Source organism: Prionailurus viverrinus, chromosome B1 (assembly GCF_022837055.1).
Source record: "Prionailurus viverrinus isolate Anna chromosome B1, UM_Priviv_1.0, whole genome shotgun sequence".
NCBI lineage: Eukaryota > Metazoa > Chordata > Mammalia > Carnivora > Felidae > Prionailurus > Prionailurus viverrinus.
In genome coordinates, this window is record NC_062564.1 from 148,366,425 (window position 1) to 148,386,784 (window position 20,360).

Genomic DNA, 20,360 nt, shown 5'->3' on the forward strand with positions numbered 1-20,360 from the left:
GGGGTCTGGCCACCTGCCCAGCTCTATCTGACTCTAAAACCAAATTAATCTAAATTCAATAAATGAAAGCAAGGACTACTATGAGGGGGTTTAAATGAATTCTTATGATGTTCACAGAACATGCCGTCTTTTCCCATTAAAACATTAGTAAGTGCTAAATAAGGCTACAATTAACAAGGTGCCAGAAAACAGCAGAAGTACTTCCAGTTTCCTGGTGCCAATTAAATTAAACCTCAATTGAAAGACAAAGTCCCTTACAAAGTTCTTCCTAATGATTTTTTTTTTTTTAAAGGGGGCCAGTTTTACCCAAATTGTGGATAGCTGAAGTTTTGGACAAAAGTAGCACTAAACCACATTGACTTTATTCTTTTATTGGTTCAAAACTTTTGATCACTGATCACAGCCATATGAAAAGTAAATCAAATAACAGCCTGTTCTTAGAATAGTTTAAAGGCGAAGAGATAAATAGGATCTTGAAGAGCACACTGGAAGGGTTAGATTTCTTTCTGGAGATGAAGGCAGGAGAAGAGGAAGGACAGAAGGGAGGGAGGAAGGTGATCCTAGGTCCTCTCTCACTTTCCTAGTGAAATGATCTTTAACAGCTTATTTCAAGAATGGGTATGTATGATAACATTTGTTAACACAAATTAATTTTGTTAATTAACTCAAATAAAAAGCAGGTGTTTGGCAGAGAAAGTAGCAAACAAATGCATTTTCTTTCTTTAACATGCAGTGTTATATTATTTTTGGTGTACAATATAACGATTCAACAATTCTGTACATTACTCCATGCTCATCATGATAAGTGTACTGGTAATTCCCTTTCTCGAATTTACCCATCCCCCGACCTACCTCCCCTCTGGCAACCACCAGTTTGTTTTCTGTAAATATATGCATTTAAAAAACTCAGCAGTTAATGAGTAGCACTTTTCCTCAAAGATCTGTTACTGGACTACTATTACTACTGGAAAAAATACAACTATACTTAGATTGCTATAGAAAAGTTACCTGTACACCATTAAGGGATGCTACCCCCATATACAGGAACACGCCATACAGTACAGGCATGGGAATAAACTAGAAAGAAAAAAAAAGTCAGAGAGAGGTTAAAAACAACAATAATAAAAACAATAATGAAGAAGTATAGTTTAAATAAAAGCCAAATCTGAAACTAAAAGATAGGACATAATAATACTCATCATGATAAACTTCTAAACTCTGTGCTAGAAATATATGGAGGGAGACTTTCAACTTTCATTTGGTCCTGTTTGCATTTTTTTAAACAATGAGCATGCATGACCTCAAAAAATAAGTTTTTAATGGGAAAAAAAAGTTTGTTTTCCTTTCCCCTTAAAAGGAAAGATTATGTAAACCAGATGTTTGCATGGACTGTGAGGTAGAAAGAGAAGCAGACGGTTGCTTAGCTCCTGAGACCAAGTTCCTTTCCAACAGCCTGTTGATTTTTTCCTTAATAATTTTTGCCAAATGATCTATTGGCTTGGTGTGTAAATGCCTCTCTCAATGAACCAAACATGAAGTGGCTGTCCCCTTTCTTTCTCTAAGGAATATTAAGAGGACTAAATAATGAGAACACTGCTTAAAAGGAGCATTGAGCATACAGAAGCAACTCATTACACACATGTAGTAATACACATCTTTAAAAAGTGAATTCATAATTTTAATGCATTAATTAGCAAGAGTCTTTTGTGCTAATACAAAGTGTTTTAACAATGGGAAGTTGCAAAGCCATCTTCCCTGAGTTTTATCTATTCCTAGACCTTTGAAATGTCCTGAGTACTGTGGAAACAAGGATGATTCTGTTTCTGGGAAGTCTTCTATTTAAACAACAAAAGGTTCTCAAGCTTGGATTCTGAAAAGAAGTGCAAGTAATTTCAGTTTTCAAAAACCACAATCAATTAAGTCCCATCTTACCAATTCTACATAAAGGAGGCTATTGTAGCCAGAAAACAGTATGACTTCAGAGTAATTTTTAAAGAACTATTACATGTATTAAATGAAGCACAATTTCTACCAGCCTCTCCTTGTAATTACCTAAAACAGTTCTGTATCTGGGGCACCTGGGTGGCTTAGTCAGTTAAGCAGCTCTTGATCAGGTCATGATCTCAGGGTCCTGAGACAGACCCTGTGTCGGGTTCCACGCTGAGCAAGAAGATTCTCTGCCCCTCCCCCCATGTATATGCATTCTCTTTCTTAAGTAAACATTAAACAAACAAACAAATAAACAAATAAATAAAATGAAACAGTTTTGTAGTTTTGACCCGTACTGGGGAATTAGTATACTCAAAATATGTCATGACTATCTCCAATTGTTATTGGCTAGCTATAGGAATTACTGAATTTATATGTAATACATATATTTATTTACACAGAATATCACATGATTCTTCTAGAAAAAAGCTAATAATTGTAACATAGCTAATCTGATCTTGATCTCAGAAAAAAATGACACTGAATGCTGAAGGGGTGGGAGGGGCGGCCGGAGTGGTAGGGAAGCCACGTGTGCTGTAATACCTAACAGTCACCACAAAGAGGTGAGCACGTCACATTCAAGCACTTGAGGTCTGACATGTGCCTTGTTTGCTTTAGAATGTGCACATTTCCATTCCTCTGTACGAACTGACCAAAAAGTAACTAACAAAGAAACCATTTCATAGCTTTCACTCATTTTTAAACTTTTTAAAATGTCTTTTGCAGGCAAGGGCACTCCCATTTTCCTTTAATATATGATGATTCCTTTCCTGTTATCTCATTTCTAATACCTTGGGAAGGAAAGAAAGGTAGAAGGGGAAAAGAGAAGTATAGTTCTTTTACAGTTGGGCAACTAGTTAGAAATCCTGTAGTAGTTACTTTTTAATCTGGGTGAAGTGTTTTTTCTGGCTTGAAAGAAAGTAATCACAAAGGTGATATTGAGCCTTATCTCCACCCCTCCCCTAAGTTTAGCCAAATATTTTCTCTATTACAGTTCTAGCACCAGAGTGGTGGAAAGTTGTGCTATGGTGTTGGGGTCCATTCTCTCTGAATTTATGATAGATTTCACCAAATCTACCATAAAATAAAATCAGAAGGTACCATTAACTCAGAATGGGGTATGGGTAGGATAACAGCCTTACATAGGATGATGGGGGTTTTTTTGTTCCCCCCCCCCCCCAAGAAACAGACTCTCCCTCTCTCTCTCTTTCTTTTCAGAGAGCGAAAGAGTGAACAAGTTGAGGAGAGGGGCAGAGGGAGAGAAGGAATCGCAAGAAGGCTCCATGCTGATGTGGGCCTCAATCCCACAACTCTGGGATCATGACCTGAGCTGAAATCAAGAGTTGGACGCTCAACCAACTGAGCCACCCAGGTGCCCCATGATGATGTTTTTTTAAAAAAATATTCTTTGGTGAAAAGGAAATAGCACATATAAGGAAGGCTACTGATTCAATTTTGGGGTCATCTTTAATGTGATACAGATGTCTTACAAAATTGACCATTTTCTTTAAGATAGTGCAGTGTGTCTTAATAAAAATCTTTCAGTTTGGAAATCTTGATGAAACCTGACAGAATTACTGGGTTAGAGGATTTTGGTGTTTTGTTTTGTTTTGTTTTGTTTTGGATTTGGTTCATGAGTCATATCAAAAGGTCAATCCTTAAAAATGCATCACAACAGAAATTTCCCAAAGGAAGAAAAAAAAGAATGTTTTAAAAAGATGTGATCCCATTTTAAGTTAAACTAGTATAATATACATAGCAGTAGCAGGTAGACATTTTTATAAGGCAAGACAGGAGAAATAAAAACTCAAAAAACACAAGGAATACTAGATTCACAGGCACTTCAAGAAATGCCAAGTGATAAAATTATGCAAACAAAATTATACAAACGTACCCAGAAAACCAAAAGGCTTAATTGTAAATAAATATTATAATGCCTTTAATAAACATTAAAAATGAAAAAGTTAAATGCTTGATCCTACAACCAGATAGAAAAATTAAATTGAAGTCAATGAAGATTCCACATACTCAGACTACATCCCCAAATTTTTAAAATTCTAGTGAATGTAGTTGCACTCTTTTTTACTTAGCCCTCTCTTTGATTTTCTGATAGTGTTAGAATATTCCCATAAAAAAAATGTGAAAGGGTAAATTTAATAAGAAAGGTAGACGGTAGTGGGTTGTCCACAGTACAAAATTCAGTAGAGGCGTGAAGCCTCCCAGCAGAATAATAATCATTTTGTATGTGTATGTGTATGTGTGTATGTGTGTGTATGCATAAAACTCAGAATGAGGTACTGATTGAGAACATGGAAGCACAGAAGTTAGACAGACCTGGGTTCCAATTCTGGCTCTACCCATTGTGGAACTCAGAGAAAATTGTCCCCTTCTATTTCCAGTATTCTCATCTATACAGTGGTTATGATAAAGATTACATAATACCTAGTTCAGGGCCTGGCTCATAATAGACACTCAAGCAATGATAAATGTGGTATTGATGTCATTATTTGCATCAGAACCATCACTAGCAACTGTCCAGCCTAGCCCCCTCTGGTCCCTCTGTAGTGGGGGTAGGGCAGCAGCATAGGCCAGAAGGATGGCTGCGAAGGTCAGACTTGAAGCCTCGGTTTTATATAAGCTCTGCAATGTTGTTCTTTCAACTATAGTGACTGTCTTCAGGAATACGTTATGAAAATAACATCCTAATGCCCTTCAGCTTTAAAAATCTGGGACCAAAAACTTAAAAAAAAAATAAAAAATAAAAAATAAAAAAAAATAAAATAAAAATCTGGGACCATAAGGAAGCTGCCGCCTTGCAATCTGGTCCCTAGTCATTGAAGAAGCCATGGAGTGACTTATGATGAAGAGTTTGTGAAAATGTCACATTTCTCTCTACATAAGAGAACTGGAAATTGGATCAAAGAAGCTGGGGAAGATCAACTCATGGGAAATGAAAGTAAATGAGTTCTCTGAGGGCAATACTGTTTTATTTTAAAAGGCAATAAACCATGATGGTTATGAGATCAGGCTTTGGAGTCAGAACTGCCTGAGTTCAAATCTTGGCTCTACCATTTAAGAACCCTGTGACTTGGCAAGTTATTTATATATTTTTTTTATCTGTAAGATGGATGCAATTATATGTACATTTTTCATAGGTTTTATTGGAGAACTAAATAAAAAAAAAAAATCCGTGCAGAGCTCCTGGTCCAATGCCAACCTCAGTAAATGTAAGCGGCTATTACCACCATCATCTTCCTCATCCTCACTATCCCCTCTCCTCGTTTCCCTGTTACTGAGCACAATGTGTGGCATATTGTAGGAGCTCGACAAATGCTTGCCAGATACAAATTAAACGCTAGCCTCTACATTTTAGAACCCTAAACAAATCTCAAAGACAAATTTTGGCTACGCCTCATGTTAAAAATGAACTAATTCAAGCAAAGGCAACAGAAGTAGCAGTGAACTTTACTTGATCTTTATTTCTTTAAGCTTGCCAAAAGAATGAGAAAAGAAAGCTCTAGGAACTGTCTTTCATCTTTTTTTGCTGCTCTGTGGTCTCCCCCAGTTCCCCCATACAGAACACTAGCTTAACAGGCAGTGTTTCTGCTGCAGAGACACAGATCTAAACTGTTTAACCGGTCTGGGAAGCCAGTTCTTCCTGCTTCCCCACAGTTCTGTACTGACTCTGTGGTGGGATTTGAGGCACGTATGACTGCAGCTAGCTAAGGTCATGGGGTATCCTCATGAACTTAAAGCTAATACGCTATGATTCCTTACACTCTTCCATGTAAAAAGACAGACTGCAGCAAAGAGATCAAAACAGAGGTCACAAATTTCATGTTCAAAGTAAGCCTGCATAAGTAGGCTCAGGCAACAACTACCCACCCTGCTTAATGCAGAGAGAAAATTACTTACATCATCTGAGCCCGCTAAGCCTGTGGGGATGCAGGGAGCTGAGTAGGGAAGGTGTTGAGCCATGTCATTTTAAAAAGTGAAAGCCACATATTTTTCTTGATCCTGTTCATTTGATCTGCCTTTCAAAGGTAGACTCTTAAGTAAAACCATTCTCTAAAGTTGTCACTTGTTCCTTTAAAGCACACATTAGTCAAATGGTGGAGGAGAAAGGTTCCCTCCTCCAAAGTAACCCCTGATACCCCTTTCTGTGTGAATTCTGAGGTTAATGGTTAATCCTGACTTTTACTTAGTCATAACTTAGGTTTTAGTTAAACTGTACCCTCAACATCCGCTTGTTCTTGTATTGACTTTTCACATGAGCTACCAACAATTCTGTGGTGGATGCTTATAACCCACCAAATTTCAACGATAAGAAGGGCACATGATCTGAAATCAGCTGATGTGATTCCTGAAGTAAAGAATAGTTCTACTTACTGAGGTTAAGGAATCACAATTCTCAATGCTGGACTGCTTTATTCTTGTTCGTTTCAAATTGAGGTTGGAAACTGTATTAACAAAATAATTTCATTTCCCACATTTTGGGCAAAACCTTGCCTAATAAAAATGTTTGTTAAACTACCTTTTTTGCTGATTCCTACAATGACTCTTTGCATGGACTCAGAGTTGCCAAGTGGGAATAGCCATGATTATGAACATTAGCAGCTGAACAAGGGTGAGCTTAAGGAAGGTCAAAAGGAATTCATGCTCATTGATCCCTTGTACCTCTTTTTCTCCTTTCTCTGCATTCTAATCTGCTCCTGCAGATACTAAGATGCTTTGCATATCGGGGCAAAAAGATTCATCGTAAAATAAAGAACAAAAGGGCTTTCAGCTTTAACTCCTCTGCAGCCATATTTGGGTGCAGGGTTAGAAAATAGTCAGGAAGAGGCGTTGTTGAAAATGTCTTGCATCTCTTCCTAAAAATAGCAATTTATACAGTATCTGTTCTCTGTGTCCCTTTGGGATCGTACATGATTACTCAGCTGACAGATTCTCCAAGATTAAAGCCCATTTGCTGTAATAAAAAAATAAAAAGAGCCTTTAAACACATCTGACTTTTTGAGTTAGGATTTTATACTGTATTAATGAAAAGAAATAATATAAAAATAAAAGAAAAAATGGGTGGGGACTGATAGGTACATTTGAACTGATGGAAAGATTTCTATTTATCCTCTACTAGTAACTAAGAGACCCTATTAAAAAAGAAAAATCTGCAGTTGTGTTGTGTAAGTCCACCGTTAGGAAACCCAGGGGCAAATTCATTCTTAGTAGATCCTCCCACAACATGAGATCACAATTGCCTGCAATGACCTCTCTAAAAATGGATCTGTCCAAAAAGAGGTTCCATTGCCTCTGTGGTAAAAAGCTGTCATTACACTTTCCACCAGTTGATGTGCTGGTAGCTAAGGGGCAACAATGGAATAAAAAGCCTTTTTGGTAGTGGATTTGATGCTGTGAAACTCACAACTTCAAACCTACCCCACAACTTGCTTTGCACTGGCAAAAGTGGTAATAGATTTCTCTCTGTCCCTGTAGAATGTAAGACCTGTACTCTCTTTTTAAGTCTATTATTTTGAAAGAGAGAGAGAGAGAGAGAGAGAGAGAGAGAACGAACACACACGAGTTGGAGATGGGGCAGAGAGAAAGGAAGAGAGAAAGAATACCAAGCAGACTGAATTGTCAGCGCAGAGCCCAATGCAGGGATTGAACTCACAAACCATGAGATCATGACCTGAGCCAGTATTAAGAGTTGAACATTTAACCGACTGAGCCACCCAGCACCCTGACCTGTAGAGTCCTCCATATGTAACCAGAAACAACTTTGAGGTTATTTTTGATTTTACTTTCCCATGTGTTATGTGAAATATATATTCCTTCATGATTCTAGTCAGAAATCAGTTAAATCAGTTAACTGACGTTGTGGAAACCAAGGACAAGAGATGAGTATTTACATCTTTTAACTATTTACCAAGTATTTTGCACATAAGGTATGCATTAATCTAAATACCCTGAGGGCAAAGCTGGTCTTAGCTATTGGTTAAGAAATTATAGTTCCACTTTCCTTAAATTCATCTCAATGGCAACTGACTTATAAATGTGTCAACTTGAGAGAAAAGGAGGGCTTTCACCTTTTGGTCTCTATACTTCTATATTGTTTGAATTCTCTATAAGAATGTACTGCTCCATAACTTGTGTAATTAAACAAGCATTTAAAAAATCTTAAAAATTAGAATTGTTTAAAAATAAACACAAAATGCGGGCACGTGGGTGGCTCAGTCAGTCAAGCGCCTGACTTCAGCTCAATCATGACCTTGCGGTTTGTGAGTTCAAGCCCTGCATCAGGCTCTGTGCTGATGGTGCAGAGCCTGCTTGGGGTTCTCTCTCTCTTCCTCTCTTTCTCTGCCCCTGCCCCACTTGCATGTGCGCGCTCTCTCTCTCTCTCTCTCAATAAATGAATAAACTTCAAAAAAAATAAACAAAAATTTTCAGAGAAAAATCTGGAAGGATATATCAACAGTGGTTGTTTATAGCTTCTAGGTATACAGGTAATTTGCATGCTTTGTACTGTGGTGCAAAGCCTAAAGTACAAATTATCAATAATTAGCCACTATTGTTAATAGAAAAAAAAGAATAAAATGCTTACATCACACACACACACACAAAAATGGAAGCTGCATGAAAGCTACACCTTCTCTTTTCACCCTATTTCTTTTAAATAGGTTTTCCCATATAGCTCATATTCATCTATTTTTGTAGATATTCACCCCATCAGTCAAACCTATACATTTGATTCCTAACTTTCTAAATAATCTACCATATCATTTTTCTTCTTTAAAAGTTCATTTCTAAAGTTTTCTAGTCATAAATCATAATTTTACTCTATTCTCCTAGGCAATAATTAAATACTGTCAGCAATAATTAAGAATAGGAGAAAAGTTACAAAATGATAATTCATGTTATCCAGGAGTCTAGTCTGTGTGCATATGGGGGGACTGGAGGCAGGATTTAGGAACAAGTAGATGGAAAGTGATGGGAAGAAAGGATATAAGGAGAGCAAGAAACGTAGTGAGAAGAGGAGATCAGTTAGATTGAACTGTATGGAACTGCCATTTACATAGGTCAAAAAGCTTGGGTATTGGTAACTTAATACAGTTCAACCAAATAACTACAATAATAATAATAATAATAGAAGGAGTGAGAAGAACATCAAAATAAATTTTTAAAGTCCTCATTCTACCTGACCTCTGCTTCAGTGTGTCACAGAACTGATGAGAATCTTGCAGATAAGGAATTCTACTCTACACATATCCAATTATCTAGAAGAGGCAAGTATTTCACATATTTACCTTCAAGATGGGAGCCATAAAGACTGACAGACCAGTTAGAATAAACACGAGGGTTCCAGTGACTCTTTGTTCTCTGAAACCAAATCAAAAGATTACCAATTGACTTCTTGTTTTCATAAACATGCTCTTGTATTTTCACCTTCAAAAAAGACTGCACAATGAACAAACCAATGTTTGACTAAAACACCAAAGGTGTTGATATCTTATATAAATGAATACCTCAAGTACAGCATATAAGCTCAACAGAGCTACAAAATTTTCTTCTAACTACTGTATAATGTGATTTGAATTCATCAAGAGAAAAGTGATTCTTCTAAATCCTTTGCTTCTTTTACAATAAATAAAAAAAAAGTCACTTGCTCCTGGTCCATCAATTACTGGCCTCTTTGAAGCCCTTATTTTTTAAACAACTTGTACTGTTGTGTAATTACACCTTCTTTCGTGGGAGACAGATATCACATTGTCCTACATTCTAATTAACAAACAGCTCAGGGAAATTTCATAAGTGCAATAAATCCCATCAGTCTAATTTCCAAATCTACAACACAAGAGTACTTTTTAACAAATAGGATTCCCATCCAACACCCCTTCCCCCCAGCCCCCAGGAAAGAATCACCCACTGTTGTGGTGTGGGAAACAATGGCTCTGTCCTGTGAGCTATTCACCCAAGCAGTTAGGAGCAGGGTTTGCTGCAAAAAGTATTCAACACAGGATAAAGGTCTTATACAAACCCTTCCTGGCTACCCAAACTTAACAGCTGGAGGTCAAGGTTTCTCAGTGCTTATGGAGACAGAAAATGAACTGGAAAATCAGAGTTCCTTTCCCTTAATAGAATCTTAAAAATCATAAGCAGACCCATGAGTTTTGAGGCGTCTCAACAGAGCTGAAAAGTTAAAGAGTTTGACCTTTAAATAGGATTGTGATAGAGTACGTACCACAGCACCAAAATGAGCTGCATGTTCAAGAAAATGGATGGCCTGTTTGCAGTTTTACGTTGCGTCGTTTAGCCTTTCATTAATCAAAGGAAATATATGTAACGTAAGAAGTGAACTCGAAAAATTATGGAAGACTTTCTTTCTAATGGAAATTTAGTCTTTTCTGGAACAGCAAGTACAGGAATAAGTTAATCATCACCAGCCTTTTCTCCTCCAATTTTGCTCATTCCCTTTGAATGACATATAGATGTGGCATGGTAAGTTTTGTAGAGCTATTTTCCTCTGACTTAACATACCTCACTCCTAGAAACTTTGGTTGTTCTCCAGGTGCAGAAGTCTCGGTCTCCATCTTCAAACTGTCAATGTGAGCAATGGAAATGACAGTTGCAGCCACATACCACGGAAGAGCCATGAAAGAGCACACCACCATGAGGATGGCCACCCAGAAGAGATCCAGGTGATATCCAGCTCCTTTCTGTAGAAAGAGGTAACAAAACCACATGGAGAAGATGCTCGTGCTTCTATCTCATCCTATTTCCAGATGGGAATTAAGATTACCAAATAACCCCAACTCTCTTTACTTGCTAAAAATATCTACCTCAAGGTGAGCTCCCCAAGAAAGGTGACTTTATCTTCCTCACATTACGCACCCCCCTCCCCAATTAAACGCAAAGCTGCCACAAGACACCTCCTCTAACTTTACTGCGGTCACAGCTTACTTATCATTTGCTTATTGCTAATTATCCTCTCTGTGTCCAATTTTGTAATTAGAAAAATGGAGCTATATATCTACCTTGAAGAGTTACTGGAACCATTCAGTGAAGTAACAGAGGCAAAGCATCTTACAGAAACTTAAAAGATAGTAGTTCTAGCATAGTAGGAGTTCAAAAAATGGTGATGGTGTGGTGGTGGCAGTGGTTGTTGTTATTAACATAAGCACAACAGACACCTTAAAGGCTCGCACTAATCCTTCTGTTTTTGACCGTTTAGCAATATGCTGTTCATTTAGACAGTATTCAGAATATGAGGACCAAAGATCTAAAAGCAACCTTGAGAAGATATGTATGACTATTTCTCACCTTTCATGGTATATGAAAATAATTGTTTAATAACCTATGAACCATTATCATTAAGGTAACTAATACCACCTTAATCAGAATAGGCTGATTTCAAACACTGCCCAATGGTCATGATAACATTTACTGACTGGAAGAGCAGACGATGTAACAAAAGGTCTAGCTCTTTTACTCATTAACTAAATATTGTTAAATGTGTCCACAGTGTTATTCTGCGGTTATATTTCTCTGCTCTATTTATGAAGAAATCAAATGCCTAATACCCCTATGGAGGCTGAGAAAATAGAGCAGTCCATTTTCACAGCATGGAAGCAGCAGCACCAAGGGCCAGAGTACGACCAGTCTGAGGGAACAGAGATGCTGGATTTACAAAATGAGAGTGTGATTTATACCAGGAACCTGATGACTGTTATCATTCAGATCCTGTTACAGTTAGTCAGAACACTGCTCTCCTCTCACCGAAAAGCCAAGATTTCACCCCTGGCTTGCAAACATGGGTCCAATCATGTTCTCAAAGAACTCACCACAGGCAAGGGTAGCTGACACAAGAAAGAAGAACATATATTGACTTAGCCCAGGTTAAGACTATGAACAAAGTGTCCTTGGGAGACAAAGGTTAATATATACTCATAAAGTATATATTCATTTCAGTACAAATGGTTTGAAAGCATATGGTTTGAATTGGGAGTGAGATAAGGTAGGGGAAAGGAGAGCAAAGGGTGGGGATGAGCTAAAATAAACCTGTTCAACAATAACTAATGAGGTGAGGATCATAATACATCTGGGTCTCAGTCATTCCATTCCTTGAAGAAATACTGACTACCAACTTACTTATAGGCACAGTTCTACGTGTTAATGGAATATCTGTGAATGAAACAGACAAAAGCTCCCATATTCGAGGTGCTTCTGTTCTGAGACAACAATAAACAACATAAACTGACAGTATCTTAAAGAGTACTAAGTACGAAGTAGAACTATGAGACTTTGTACACTGAGCAGGATGGTACTCCATTGGAGGGTTTTACATGGAGGAATGACATGACTTGCTTATGTTCTAAACACTATGGCTGCTGGGTTAGGACAGACTAAAGAAAGTCAAGGAAAGTAAGACCAGGTAGGAGTTGACTATCATAATCCATGCAAGAAATTGTGATGGCCAGAGCCAGAGTGGTAGGAGTCAAGATGGCAGGAAGTGTTGGAATTCTGGCTATACTTTAAGGTGGAATCTATAGGATTTGTTCACTCCTGCTTGTGGATGTGTCTTATGACGTAACTATAGACCATTCATGATCTGACCTCTGTTCACGTCTGCAGCCTCATCTTTCACTTCTCCCCTGCCTGGCTCCTATACCATGGCCACTTTCAACCATATGCAATTCCTTCAATATGTCTTACATACTAATGCATTTGTGTCTTTGCCCATATAGCACCCTTTCCCTGGAAAGGAAAAGGTGCTTCTTCTTACCTTGAAGCAGTCCTACTCATCCTTAAGACTTCAACCAGCCTTTAACTTTTTATAGTTTTCCTGCCTCAGCCCAGGTGAGATGGGTAAGTCTAGTTAGGTTAGATTTCCTCCTCTGTGTTCCCTTCTTTTTATGCTTTCCTTTACCACAGTGCTCCTCACACTGTTTTGAAATTATGTGTGTATTTAGCTGTCTTTGGCATTAGACTGCAAGAAACAGGAAGACCTGGACTATGTCTATTCTCTCTATCCTGAATACCTAAGTAGAGTTCATGATGCATAGTCAATTCTCAATTAATATTTACCAAAAAATGAATGACAAATAGGATGTATACATTCTTCTGAATGGCAACTATAGACTCTTAATTAGTCATAGCAAAACAATTAAAACATTATTTGTTAATTGGCAGGAATGTGAATCACCTGGGCAGAGAGGGGAGGGGAGGTGGACAACAGCTGGAAATATTACATAGTTTCAAGCCCTATTTAGACTAAATCACTCAAAACCATATTAGAGGTACCAACATGGTAATTAACAGAAAGGACCCCCAAATCTTGGCATCAAAGAAACTGTAACAACCTAAGGCTAGATTAATGGGTCAAAAGAGTAGTTGTTGCAGACAAAGTCACATAGGCTACCATGAGCCAATGCTATGCTTTCTTGCTCTATTTGAAAAAAAACAAAAGTTTGAATTAGATGTCCTGGAGACTAACAAAAAGGGACCACATAATACCAAAGAGGGTGAAATGGGGATTGTAGACAGTAGAATGAATACAAAGGAAGCTATGCAAAACCACCAAAATAAATAAAAGTTCTGGGAGAAAACAATTATAGATAATAATTACTGTGTGCCTTGACATAATTATCCTCAAAAAGTCTTCCTTTCCCTCAACCATGCTGAGAGTTCTTGATACTCTTAAGAGAAAGGGAAAATAATCAACATGACCTGAAGGCCCTGCCAGGTCTGCCTCTGTGTGGTTCCTTCTCCATCCTCAACCCTCCCACTCTCACTGTAGCCTCACTGGATTATGTCAGGCCTTCATTCTTGTCAGTCTACTTTCTCTTGTAAGGCCTGTGCATACAAAGTGATTCCTGTGCTTGGATAGAATACTCTTCCCACCCAGCCTCACCTAGCTAATTCCTACTAATGCTTGAACCTCAGTGTAAGAGCCACCACAGTTCCTAAAGGGGGCCACACCCTCTCTTGTAGACTCTTAAAGCATCATCACCTCTCCTTCACAGCACTAGCCACACTTGCATTGTCACATTTTGCATGATCATTTGAATAATACCTATCATCCTCATGGGCCAGAAGCTCTGTGAGGACAGGGACCACGTGTGTTTTTGTTCACCACCACTGAAACCCCAGAACCTGGTGCAGTGCCCTTCATAGAGTAAACACGCTAGATAAACGTTTGTTGGATAAATGAATGAATGTTAATTAATTCATTCAATGACACTATGCTAGATCCTGGAAGTAAAATCACAGATAATATACGATTTTTGCCCTCAAGTGGTTTACAATGTAGTGCTAGAGCTAAACAAATCAAGAGGTATTTGCAATATAACAATGTTCTATAGTTGGAGTGAGCTTGGAGTGTTATGGGAGCATCCAGAAAGGGTACTAAGCCCAAAGTCAAAGACATTTTGCATAGGAGGTGGTATTTAAGCTGAGTCCTAAAATGTGAGCCATAATCAGCTGTGGCAAGATATGGGGAAGCAGGAGAAAAAACTAGACAAATAAGCTGCCATTTTGAGAAAATGAAATAGATTTGGTGCATAGGAGGAGATGGGAGAGGTAAGAAATAAGGCTCCAGAAGTTAAAAACGTTGATGTTTTGCTAACACTTTGGAATTCTTATCATAAGAGCAGTGTGAAACCATTAGAAGTTTTTAAGCAGGCAAGTGATACGATCAGATTTCTGTTTAGAAGGATGGCTCTCTTGTTTTGTAGAGGACATACTGGAAGTGGTCAAGATTGGAGGCAGAGATACAGACATGACAGCACAGTCCAGGTCCGAGATGACACAGGTCCAACTAAAGTAATAGGACAGGTGGGAGAGATTTTAAGGAGACGGAGACCAAAGAGGAAAAAGCAATGTATTCTGCCAAATTTTAATGTTCGAGGCTTACAATGTCTAGCCAGTACAGTGTCTTACATACAGTAAACACTGGAGACATAACTGTTGACCAGAATGCTAAAAGCTATGCTAAAAAATTCATGGTGCCCCAACTATTGGCATAAAGACCCAGAACCCAAATGGTTCTGTTAGAGAAGTTGTTCCTGCAAAACAAACCTATCCATGTGACAACAAGCCAACTCTAAGATGTCTCTTTTAGCCAAAGGTATCTGAATAACTAGATTTGAATGGAATGAAAATAATATAAAAATACTGGAACTTTTTTTAATGTTTATTTATTTATTTTGAGAGTGAGAGCAGGGGAAGGGCAGAGAGAGAGGGAGAGAGAGAGATTCCCAAGCAGGCTCCATGCTGCCAGTGCACAGCCTGACACAGGGCTCTATCACATGAGCCATGAGATCATGGCCTGAGCCTAAATCAAGAGGCAGACACTTAACCGACTGAGCCACCCAGGCACCCCTCAAATACTGGAGCTTTTAGAAGTAGTACTGTAAGAAATATAGAAAACTTTTAATAGAAATAGTACTGTACAAAATACACAAATGTTTCAAAAATAGCATGTGAATTGTTCTTACCCCTTGCCTTTTGCAGATTTTCATAATCTCCTACTTGGATTATACAGAGGCCTCCTAACCACTCCTCTCTGGCACCTCTCCCATCCATCCTTAATGCTGCTAGAGACAGTATTTAAGTGCGGTGCTGGTGCCATTCATCCAGGCTGGAATGTTGAGGGAGCAGGGAAGGTCAGTAGCAGATGAGTGAGTCAGATAGGACAGATTATCAGCCACGACAGGCACCTGGCTCCCCATGCTGAGGCTTTGCATCTGATACGATGATGGGAGCCCTCAAAGAGTCCTGAAACTTCATCATACCTTAAACGCGCCTTGCACATTCTGCAACACTTTTCAAACTGGTACTCTAAGTCTTGCTATTTGGTTAAATCCGTTCTCTCTTCAAGGTCCAGCTCAAATTCTCCTGCTTCCCTCTCATCACTCAGCAATCCTTGGTCCTCGATGCCACTCCCGCCATAGAAGTCCCTGCTTCACTCCTGTCCCTCACAACCCACTCTCCTCATAGAGAGACTCCTGTCCCTCACAACCCACTCTCCTCTTTAAAATTTCAATTATGGGGCGCCTGGGTGGCGCAGTCGGTTAAGCGTCTGACTTCAGCCAGGTCACAATCTCGCGGTCCGTGAGTTCGAGCCCCACGTCAGGCTCTGGGCTGATGGCTCAGAGCCTGGAGCCTGTTTCCGATTCTGTGTCTCCCTCTCTCTTCGCCCCTCCCCATTCATGCTCTGTCTCTCTCTGTCCCAAAAATAAATAAACGTTGAAAAAAAATATTATTAAAAAATAAAATTTCAATTATTATACCGTACTTCCCTGCTCAAAACTCTCCAGTGGCTTCCTGTTTCCACTTAAAATAAAACACAGTAAAATCATCTATAAGGTTCTATATCAGTGTTTCTTCCCAGAATGATTTTACCCCCCAGGGAACACTTGTCAATGTCTAGAAACATTTTTTTTTGTCACAACTTAGGAGGAAAGGGTGAAACTGGCATCTAGTGGATGCCAGTACACAGCACAGCCATCACCTTTGAGAACCTTTGCTCTACATGATCTGTTCCTACTCCCTTTGACCTCATCATGAATCACTAATTCCCCCATGTTCCAGTCACACTGGTCTGTTATCCATTCTTCAACATACTAAGGTTTTTCTACCCTGGGGCCTTTGCATTTGCTCATATCTTTGCTTGGAAAACTGTTATTTAATAAGCATTCATGGTGTGCCTGGGTAAAGTTGGTTAAGCATCCACCTCTTAATTTCAGCTCAGGTCATGAGCTCATGGGTTGTGAGATCGAGCCCTGCATTGGGCTCTGCACTGATAGTGTGGAGCCTGCTTGGGATTCTCCCTCTGCCCCCCTCTCTGTCCCTCTCCTGTTCATGCTCTCTTTCAAAATAAATAAACATTAAAAAAACAAGCAAACATTCATTAACGCCTATACTATGTTAGGGCTTGTGTTAGATAAAATAATAAGTACAATAGAACATGTGCCCTTAAGGGGTTTATAGATTATTAGTTGAAGACAGATGTGGAGGCAAATAATTTATTGTATGTGTAAGATACAAGGCACAAAGAAAGGCAAGTCAATCCCAACCTTGGTGGTGGAGATAAGTGGTGAATAGGAAAAATCCACTAAACTCCTTCAGGGCAGAGACCATAAATTAGAACAATTCTTATCTTCAACATCGAACACAAATGTCCCATACATAGCAAGGACTCAAAAAATGCTCAAAAGGCTAAGTATGCCATTTAAAGTTTACAAAAGTCCTGTCTTGGAGCACTTGGGTGGCTCAGTCAGTTAAGCATTCGACCCTGGCTCAGGTAATGATCTCACATTTCATTAGTTGGAGCCCCGCATCAGGCTCTGTGATGACAGCTCAGAGCCTGGAGCCTGCTTCAGATTCTGTGTCTTCCTCTCTCTCTGCCCCTGTCCTGCTCCCTCCCTCTCTCTCTCTCAAAAATAAACATTAAAAAAATTTTTTAAAGAAAAAAGTCCTGTCTTTGTGAATATAAATCCAAAGGATGTTCTACTTTCTAAAACTAGAGACTATTTTAAGTAGCGGGGTAGGAAGTGAAACTTTACTTCCTTTTGATATCATATATACTTTGCTAATACAGAACAAAAGTCATTTAGGAATAATCCACAGAAATAAAAATCTAGGGGAGAAAAAGACTAGTCTGACCGTCTGGTAAATAAGATGATAATAAAGGATCAGGAGCAGTATGCACATGCACAGACACAGAATAAACATCCATGCTAGGAGCCCCCCATAATCCAGACAATAAGCTGGTTTATGGGGCCACCAAGAATCATGACTTAGTTCCTCCCCCTAAGAAGCTCACAATCAGATGAGGGGACTCAGATTTGTACACAAATTACAAAGCACTCTAGACAGAGATTCAGAGAGGAGACACCCCAAGTACAGAGGATAAACTAGAGGATAAACTGTTTAACAATTTCTAGAGTGAACACACAGAAACTTCCTGCAATGATGACATCTAAAAACAGGGCTTTGAGTAATATGAGCACTCACTATGAGAACCAGAGATAGGTTGGCATGTTTTCAGCTATCAGCTGTCTCACACAGTGCAACAACTCTGAGAACCACGTGGCCCAAGATAACCACATTCTTCAATATGTACTTACTGAGCCTACCATATGGAAATCATTGTGACGGGCCACATGAGAGCTGGAGAGAGGACTAAAACATGCCCTTGCCTTGAAAACATTTGGTCCAGAAAAGGGAGAAGGTAATTATACCACACAACTCCCATTCAAGATATTATGTGACCGGTGCCACAGAGTAATACACATACAGTAAGGGCAAAAACAAGAGCAACAGAAATTACATTAGGAGTGAAAGCTACACTGACAAGTTTATATCTGGAGGATTTTAAAAGATGGGAAGGATTTTGGTAAGTGGCAATCATTGAGGAATAGAGAGAAGAGCTGGAACAACTGGCAGAAGATGCTGCCAGATTTGAGGAGAAACCAATAACCCATTTGATCTGAGCATCATATAGTATGGGGAGAGCATCATTCTAAATTTAGGCTGAGAACATATCACAGAGAGACTTAAATCCGAGGCTAATGGGATGCTAAAGGCAAATGGAATTTCTTCAAGGGGCAAATGTCCAGAAGGCCAAGGTTGTAAAGGATTAGAAATATAGGACTGACATATAAGAACAATACTTTAAAAAAATTACTGCTTTTGAAATGAAGCAAGGGAAACTGATTATTAACTCATGGCTAAACAGAATAGTCTAGACATGAAATGAAAGGACTAGATCTAAGGTTATGATAACAGGAATAGAAAGGAAAAATAAAACAGGGAAAATTTTGGAGTTATCCAAGAAAACAACCTCAAATTTAGGGTTTTATCATAGGGGGTACCAGAAAATTTATTGATCTACCAACTTATCTCTATTTCTAGATACCTATCCTACATTATTTCTGCTTCCCACACACTTAAAATCATTTTCCTTGTGAGAAGTATCCCTTGCTTTGCAGTCTAAAGCTCAGACTTTTTTCCTGCCTCTGCAGTGACTCAGGAAATAACCTTGGAGAAGTCATGACCTTGCTGAACCTGGTTTGCTTTTGAGTGCTCTGCAGGGATAATGTGGGACATAACTAACCAAAATGATGGCCAAGAAAAGCCAAGTGCCTTGGCGTTCCTACATCAATACAGAGCTGTTCAGCAGAGTGGAAAGGTGGATCCCATCCCAACAGAGCAGTCAGCCAGCCAGGGCCACTTGACATTGAGCCAAAGCAAATGCCACCCAAAAACATGCTGCTTTTAGTATTATAATGCCTCCATCCCTCTCACTGTTTCAGGTTTCTTTTCACTCAATTTCATAGCACTCAAGGCCCTTTAATTTTAGGTAGGATCCCCAATTTTCACATTCCACAGGCACATTTCTTAACAAAATGTAAACAAAACAATATCCAGAGTGAAAAGTCTTTCATCCATGATGTCTCTCCACTGGTATCATTAGATTTGTGTCAAAAGACTGGCACTTCCTCCGTAACTACTGTCGTTCAAAGAAGTGATTTCAAATAAGTGACTCCTAAAGTGATGAAAACTTATTTTTTATATACTCAATTCCTGTTTTAAGAGGTAAATGCTAATATGTCTTGATATTCCAATGTTTTCTACAGGGAACATGATAATTTTTTAAATTCTATATTTTATCAGGGGCATCTGGCTGGCTCAGTTGGTGGAACACGCAACTCTTGATCTTAGGGTTGTAAATTTGAGCCCCACGTTGGGTGTGGAGATTACTTAAAAATAAAATCTTTAAAAAGTTCTATCCTATTAATCCTAAATTTGCTAAACTTGAAATTCTGAATTTTACTAAAAGGAAAACTTAATGAGCAAAAGTGAATAGGCATTTGCCTCCAAAGACACATAGCAAATCTTGCCAATTATATATCAAAATTAAGAATGTGCTTCCTAACTTTTTTCAGAATAAAATATATTAGTTATCATCCATTTCTAGCCTTTAAAACTAAATCAACACTGAAACTGCTCCAGTAGAAGACATCTAAAAATGCTCACAAAATACAGAAAATATCTTTTAGAAATCATCCTTATCTGCCAGAAAGTAAAAGAAACATTTGCAGACAAAAAAACAATGGCAACAAGAAAGAGTAAATCTACAAGGTTAGTAAACCCTGGAGGCTTGGGCCCACCCTGAGAGACTATGTCAAATCCTGGGGCTTTCAGGCCTGGATTCAGAATGACCATCTGAACTCTGGTCTGGGAGACCAACTCCCAAGATCTTGGGGAAAGTCTACAAATGAAAGACATCCCCTGAAATAAAATTAGGATGCTCTAAATACAGCATACTCAGTTGGTCACCTAGGAAATAAAATACCCTACAGAGAAAGACA

General features: G+C 38.7%; 1 protein-coding gene across 2 annotated transcripts in view; it reads right to left on the reverse strand.

The window, feature by feature from the left end:
- Positions 1–20,360, reverse strand: part of SLC4A4 (solute carrier family 4 member 4) — a 302,161-nt gene that overhangs the window by 12,224 nt on the left and 269,577 nt on the right. For both annotated transcript variants that reach the window (XM_047857278.1, XM_047857277.1), the window contains exons 18-20: positions 10,522–10,700; positions 9,291–9,363; positions 1,009–1,077 (exon numbers count right to left, since the gene is read on the reverse strand). In XM_047857278.1, the coding sequence (XP_047713234.1) occupies positions 1,009–1,077; positions 9,291–9,363; positions 10,522–10,700 (321 nt within the window). The remainder of the gene's footprint in view (positions 1–1,008; positions 1,078–9,290; positions 9,364–10,521; positions 10,701–20,360) is intronic.